At 30.0% G+C, this 8,152-nt stretch overlaps 1 protein-coding gene across 1 annotated transcript; it reads left to right on the forward strand.

Moving 5' to 3' along the window:
* The first annotated feature begins 2,446 nt into the window (after nt 1-2,446).
* LOC107891887 (beta-hexosaminidase 2) lies at nt 2,447-5,256 on the forward strand. The gene is made up of 2 exons (XM_016816814.2): nt 2,447-3,448; nt 4,139-5,256. Exons 1-2 carry the CDS (start codon nt 2,629-2,631, stop codon nt 5,086-5,088), a joined length of 1,770 nt encoding a protein of 589 aa, XP_016672303.1. The 5' UTR covers nt 2,447-2,628; the 3' UTR covers nt 5,089-5,256.
* The last annotated feature ends 2,896 nt before the right edge of the window (nt 5,257-8,152 follow it).

An 8,152-nucleotide genomic window follows, 5' to 3' on the forward strand; every position in this document is an offset into this window, starting at 1 on the left:
AAGCAGGAATCTGCAGTTCTACCATATACAGGTATTACAGCCAAAACAAGCGACGAAAGCATAGGAAAACACTAATGCACTAAGATTCAGCACCCAACTTTGGCATCGGATGAATCCATAAGTTTGTTTTGTAACATTGGACTGACAGTTCATTATTGTATGAGCCTTTTAATTTACTTGTTTTAGTGGATCTTCATTATCCAGGAAGGTTAACCTAAATTATACCATAGATGGAAGGTCAAATTCTTAGAAGGCCCTTGTACTATGTTTTTCTTGGCAAATTTAGTTTCTCCATTATAATATTATCACTTGTGTCCTTTGCTTTTTCAAGTGTCTTGCAATCAAAAATTTCCCTTAATTCCATCAAATTACAATATATATATATTAGCCCTCTATTTGATTTTTTACCTCTTTTAACTCTTGAATTTGCACTGTCTGTCAAATTATCTAAAATAGATAGAAAAATTAATATTTGTTAATTTTGTTGATGTGACATGCACATGAATTGCCATGTACGTTAGCAATTAAATTTTTTCAAAATAGTATAAAAATTATAAAATGTTTTAGAAAATTAATTAATTATTAATACGACATACACGTGGATGCCACATTAACAAAGTTAACAAACATTAACTTTTATATATATTTTGGAGTGATTTGACAAATAGTGTAAATTTAAGAGTTAAAAGAGATAAAAAAAATTAAATGAAGAACTAAAATAATTTTTTTTATAAAGTTAGAAGGCCAAATAAGTTATTATATCAAAAGAGTTGTAAATTTTTTAAATATATTATTTGATGAAATGATTAGAAAATAGTTGACCTCATATAATTGCAGACAATTGGCAAAGGTAGAAACAAATAAGGAGAGCAAGTGCAGTTGCTGTCTATGTCCACTGGGGGAATCAAGAAGACACTGCAGGACATGCGAAGACGTTAAGTTTGGTGTGTTTAAAAATGAGAAGATTTTGGAAGTTAAGATCATAATTTCCTGCTCATTTATAAAAGAAAATAGCAGAGCCGGCCATGGGATTCCAATAATCATTGACAAATGGCAAAACCGGCTTCTATTTGGTGACTTTAGCCATGGAAAAAACCTACTCCACATTGTACCTTTTAAGGTAAATTAATACTACTTTGAAAGCTAAGGAAGTAATTGAATGTTAGGAATTAAAAGCAATAATCACTTAGTATCGATTTCATTTTGAAAAATTCATTTTCGGAATGTGAAAAAGTATTGTAAAATTAAAATATTTCTTTTAGAGAAATTACAAATAAATTAAATTAGATAATATTTAATATAAATATACATAAAAATATATATTTTAAGGGTGAGTACTTGGTACCCTAATAATAAACTTAAAAATTTGTTATGTGTCTCTTTCTTTTAACATATATAACTACGTCATTTTATCCCTGACAATGCACCAAATATTTTTTTTCATATTTTAAATATAATAATAAATGATATTTAAAGAATTTAATACAACAATACATAAAATATAAATTAATCTAAATTTTTAAATCTGTTTTAAATATTTAATACAAATAAGGTATTTTGATAATTTATACTTTATAGGCAAAAAATCAAAAATATCAAAACTCCGAACTTTTAGGTTTGGAGTGAAAAAAATATTTTTTAACGTATTTTTACCCTTAAACGTCAAGTGGGATTATTTTTGGGTTGGGTGAAAAAACATTGTTTCACCCCCAAAAGCAATTCCGAATGTTTTTAGAGCAATTAAGTGAAGACAGTTAAGGGGCTCATGTATTGTCGTTTTAGAAGAATATTAGACCAAAAAATAAATGGTAAATTATATCTAAGGTTTCTAAATTATTAATAAATTTACGTTTTGTTCACTTAACTTTAAAATGTTATAAAATAATCATTGAATTATAGTCATTCACCTATTTCAAAGTTTTATTTAATTTATTAGGCTATTAAGTTTTTTTAACAAATAAAGTTCAGCTACCAAGCTCTAAGTGAGGATTTGAAGATTGGTACGGTGAATCAATACCCATTGACAAGTAGAATATGCATTAGATATAAGTCAATTTGACAATTAATGTTAAAGATCAAAGAAAAAACTATTTTAATTTTAATTCGTAGATTCGTGATGTTTAAAGTTGTTTCATTAAAAAAAAACCGAACTATAAAGAGGAGGTGAAGGAGAGCTTTTAATTGGTCATACAATAACTATTTTAACAATCGAATAAGTTCAATGAAACTTTCAAATAGTTTAGTGATATTTTATAATTTTTAGAAATGATATTGTTTACCTATATTCAGAACAAAATTGAGGTATTACAAATGGGTTTTCGTTGATTTCAAAATTAGTATGCTGGCTGAGAAAATTACCTTTAACGATGAGTTTGCTTGATAATGACTACAGTTTGGTTTACAAAAATGTCTCTTCTGCACATTTTTTCCTTTTTTTTTCCCTATAACACAGAGACAATAGAAAAGTGAAGTCTTTGGCATAGAAAAGTCAAATAAAAAATTCCAAACGGAAAGGAAACAGAGTAACAGTGCTATAAAGAAGAGTGATTTGCACAGCATACCAGTGCATTGAACGGTCCTTTAACTCTCAACCACAAAACCTTAAAGGGGGGAAAAGAACCAATTGAAATGAGAATTTGTGGAGGAAAAAGGTCAATGTTCCAAGTTTCTGTTCCTCCCATCTCATTACTTGCCACCATAATCTGCCTAACATTACCTTTTCTACCACCAACCTTATCCCTACAATCTGCAGTGAATGTTTGGCCTAAACCAAGGCTGGTTTCATGGCCAAAACCACTTGCCAGATCCCTTTCTACAAACTTCACCATCAATTCTCCTTACCATCAAAACCTCCAACCGGCTATCAGCCGTTACCTCCGCCTCAGCCGGACCGAGCACCACCATCCCCTTATCACCCCTTCCGTAAACGTTTCCACCTCATCCCCTCCTCTGCAAACTCTTTCCATCGATATATCAGATCTCGCAGCATCCCTTCAACATGGGGTCAATGAGACCTACTCCCTCTCCATTTCTGAAGTAGGTGAAACAGCCTATTTGACAGCCGAAACCGCATGGGGTGCGATGAGGGGTTTAGAGACGTTTTCGCAGTTGGTATGGGGCAATCCATCGGTTGTCCCCGTTGGCTTGTATATCTGGGATGCTCCCTTGTTTGCACACAGGGGAGTCATGTTGGATACATCAAGGAATTATTATGGGGTTGAGGACATATTAAGGACTATTGAAGCAATGAGTGCTAACAAGCTTAATGTATTCCATTGGCATGTTACTGATTCGCATTCATTTCCTCTGATGGTGCCTTCGGAGCCTGAGCTTGCAGCCAAGGGAGCTTATGGACCTGACATGATATATTCTCCCTCAGATGTGGCTAAGATTGTTCAGTTTGGGTTGGAACATGGGGTCAGAGTCCTACCGGAAATCGATTCACCAGGTAAGCTTTTTATAAGTAAATTTCTGGAATTTCCCCACCATTCATGATAGTCATTATTGCAGCTCTTGACATATATATCAAGAGGGTCCTTTGATATGTTGTCATCAATTATTAATGATACGCGTCATTTATTAACTGTATAGTTTTGAAATTTATACAATTCACTTAATAAAAGTATTATAGAGGCCTTTGTATTAAATGTCATATTATATTTTGCTCATCTAATAAAAAATAAATAAATTAGCTTATATATGTCACTATATAATTATTTTGTCAATTATATTAATTTTTAATTATAGAAATAAATAAAATGTTGACAAAAAAAAACTTGATCTAATGTATTTTTTGAGTAGAGTGGCCTATATTTTTACCCCCATTGGCTTTATCCCACTATATCTACCGCATTCAATTGTAACCGTTCGTGGTCCCTCACTAGAAAACATGCACATGGACATGACCCACCATACTTTACACATGTCACTAAGAGACAAACCAATACGGGAAAGCTTTATTTAAGAAACCATGATTCCTTTCCATATCAAGTGTGTTAAAACATTCCAATGTTGGTTTTATCTAAACATTATTTTAAGATTGGTTAAAGTCTAATGTTAAGAAACAGAGCACCCTTTTCTTTTTCCCCTACACTAAAATCAAGTGCGCATAAAAAAGCTTTTTACTTTGTAATTGCAGGGCATACAGGTTCATGGGCAGAAGCCTATCCGGATATAGTTGCATGTGCAAACATGTTCTGGTTGCCAGCCGGAAGTGATTGGGGTGATAGGCTTGCATCTGAGCCAGGAACTGGCCACTTAAACCCCTTGAACCCCAAAACCTACCAAGTTCTCAAGAACGTAATCCGTGATGTATCTATCTTATTCCCTGAAACATTCTACCATGGTGGAGCTGATGAGATAGTTCCTGGATGTTGGAAAGCTGATCCAACCATTCAATCTTTCATTGCCAATGGTGGAACCCTCAGCCAGCTCCTGGAAACCTTTGTTAACTTTACTTTGCCTTACATTCTTTCCCTCAATCGTACCGTGGTCTATTGGGAGGATGTTTTATTAGATGGTATTGTGAAAGTAGACTCCTCATTTCTTCCAAAGGAGCATACCATTTTGCAAACATGGAACAATGGTACAAACAACACCAAAAGGATCGTTGAAGCCGGATACCGGGCGATCGTATCATCTTCAGAATTCTATTATTTGGACTGTGGCCATGGAGATTTTCTAGGGAATGATAGCCAATATGATCAGCAAGCAGGGGGCGAATCTTTAAATGGGGGGTCTTGGTGTGGACCATTTAAAACATGGCAAACTATTTATGACTATGACATAACTTATGGTTTGAGTGAAGATGAAGCCAAATTGGTGCTTGGTGGAGAGGTGGCATTGTGGTCGGAACAAGCTGATCCTACAGTTTTGGATGCAAGGATTTGGCCAAGAACTTCAGCAATGGCCGAGACATTGTGGTCGGGGAACCGCGATGAGTCTGGGAAAAAAAGGTCTGCCGAGGCAACCGATAGGTTGAACGAGTGGAGGTATAGGATGGTAAGTAGAGGGGTCAAGGCTGAACCAATTCAACCACTGTGGTGCGTTAGGAATCCAGGGATGTGCAACGCAGTCGAGTCATCCTGATTTACCCATGTGATATATGTTTAATTATCTTAAAATAGAATTTATACAGAAGTGAAAACAGAAAATGGTTATCTACCTCACTAGGTTTACAATGAGAACGCCTCTTTCATCTCTCATCTTGTAAGGATATTTCAATTGATTAGTAAAAGAAATGTCTTATATTTTGCATATGTGCTTAATTAGGGGCGTGAATTTATGTTAAGTGGACAAAATAAATTTAAAATTTTTTAAAGGCAAAAGTAAAGTTTTTAAAATTAGATCGGTGATTGAATTGATCAAATTATTAGTTTTTTAAGTTAATTACTCTAATTGATTTAATTAAATAAATTATAAAAATAAAAAGAATATTAGAAATCCAGATGAATCATTTTTTGTTCACTCAGTATTAGTTCTTGCATCAATCGATTCAATACCCTTCTCCAAATTAGTATTCCAATTTTCTATCTGATCAACTAATCTGGTTCAATTCAAACAACAATGACAAAATGAAAAATTTATATTTAATTATAATTTTTTTTAAAATACTGTTTAACTATATGAACCAAGCTGGTGAAGATGATTTTTAAATTTATCCTTAATTATACCTTATAGTTCGATTCTTTATGTTTTCTATTTTCAAGTCTCATAATTATACCTTCTTCATAATCTAACATGGATATGAAAGTACTTCTAAAATATTGAGCATACTAGTGTTAATCACGTATAGGGGCGAAATTAAGGGACCCTGAAAAATGAAACATTGCCTCATATTAATAATAAATTTATAAGTTAGTATATGATAAATTTTAATTTTAATTTTAAAATCTTTAAAAATGGTGAAATTATATATTAATATATGATAAATTATACTTTAAACTCTCGAAATATTATAATTTAAAAAAGTTTTAGATTCATGATACATTTTAATGCAGATAGTATTATAAATTTATAAATGTAGAAGCAAATTAGTCCCTCACTTTAAAAGTGAGCAATTTAGTTTTAATACATTTAATTTGGAAGTAAATAGGTAAAATTAGAATCGATTATAAGATTGAATTTTTATAAATAAGGATTTGTGGGTTTCATAGTTACATGAAAAAGAGTTTGCAATTTAATATTGAAATAAACTGCCTGTTTTGATTAGTAGATGCAATTCATCTTATAACGTGAAGTTTATTTGAGGTTTGAAAATTTGTTTACCCAATTCGATTTAACAATTTATGTTTATAAGATAAACTTTGGTAATTGACCACAATGACTATATAGTTTTTATGCACTCACACTCAACCTAAACTCTCCTACATAAAGCTACTAATCAGACATAAAGATATCTACAATAAGATCTCACAAAAGATACAAAGAAAGTCTTTTAGATAGATAGATGACAAAATACTTACTCAATTCCACGCGAATGAAGGAATCAACTCGTTCTTTATTTAAGTGTAGCATTGATAAATAATTTGGTAAATCTCTATAAAACCCTACATGATTTGATTGTAATTCTTTTTTCAAATAAACTCTTGAAATATCTTTTCATTAAATTCAAATTCAAAAGATAATAACAAAAGAAAATAGATAATATCTCACTCTTAAATTTAGATAATTATTCTAGTTTTCTCTTGTAAAAAAAACTCCTATTTTATTGCATAAAAAACATGATAAACTTCACTCAATAAATCTCCTACACAAGTCAAAAATACTCGACACCCATAATATGAAATTTGTTTAAGCTAAGACGCAAAAAGAAGACAAAAAGCAACATGCTTTGTGTGTTCAAAGTATGACAAAAAATGCTTAACAAATATTTGTCATGTTTTTAAAATTTGTTTGATGTTTTCCTACGTCACTTAATATGAGGCAATGTTTTGTTTACAATATAATATTTTAGTATTTAGTTAATGAAATCTAAAATTATTTAGAAACATATTTACTAATTTGTTCTTATTATAATTTTTTTAGCAAGTTCTTTAACATTTTGTAATTTCTATTTTCATAAAATTATGATAACATAAGATACTCTTGTTTTTATTACAGTTTATATAATAATAAGTAAATATATGATGTTGACATAAATTTATAAATCAAAATTCTAAGAACTTGATTGCATCACTACTCATAATTTATAAATCATAATTATAATAATTAATACTAAATTATAACATGCCTATAATGTTGGTGAAAAAAATTACCTAACAAAATTAACTAAAAATTAATATAAAAACTAAATGTGGCTTTAGTTCAAACAATAAAGTAAAGATAGCTAAAACTATGATGTATATAGTTCACATCTTATGATTACTATTTATATGTATGGATTTGTTTAGATTTATCAAAATATAATAACAAAGCATAAAATCTCTCATAATAATATATATATATATATATTTTTTATAAAAATGAAGGGGTATTTAGTATTTTCTTAATTGAGTTGAGATTCGATTGATTGATGACACAGTTCATTTGAGTGATCACTAGAAAGGTAACAAACATTTATTTTATGTAAATTCTTAAAAACAAACACGTCATGAAACTTGAACCCAATGCATCAATCTTTAATATCTTAATTTAACTATATTAACCAAAGCCTCATTTTTTCAAGGATAAATCTCAAAATTATACAAGAATTTTGATTTAATGTGTAATTATATACTTGAGGCTTTAATTTTGATTTAATCATACACATTTAAATAATTAAATACATTAGTTTATTTTTATATTGGATCAATATAATTATTTATGTATGCAAGATATAAATATAAGATGATGTTATATCAATAACTGTGTTAATAATTTATAAGAATTGAATCAAATCAAAATTTCATGTATAAAATTGCACAAAATCAAAATTCATGTATACAATTGCACTTTAAATCATAATTCATGTATAGTTTTGGGATTTATCCCTTTTTATTATCAATTTTTATAAATATATTTGTTATATAAAGTTTTTCCACTCGCATATTGGGTGTGCCATAATTTTGCTATTATTTAAACTACTGATTGAGTTAGTGTTAGAATCTCAGTTAGGAAATGACTAAAAATCATTATTTTAATATGAGGATATTATTTCTTAATCTTTTTAATA

This window comes from Gossypium hirsutum, chromosome A11 (assembly GCF_007990345.1).
Source record: "Gossypium hirsutum isolate 1008001.06 chromosome A11, Gossypium_hirsutum_v2.1, whole genome shotgun sequence".
Taxonomy (NCBI): domain Eukaryota; kingdom Viridiplantae; phylum Streptophyta; class Magnoliopsida; order Malvales; family Malvaceae; genus Gossypium; species Gossypium hirsutum.

Coding starts and splice junctions, on each gene's coding strand:
- LOC107891887 (XM_016816814.2), top strand. CDS start 2,629: ATGAGAATTTGTGGAGGAAAAAGGTCAATGTTCCAAGTTTCTGTTCCT. Junction 3,449..4,138: donor ACCGGAAATCGATTCACCAG/GTAAGCTTTTTA, acceptor TTGTAATTGCAG/GGCATACAGGTTCATGGGCA.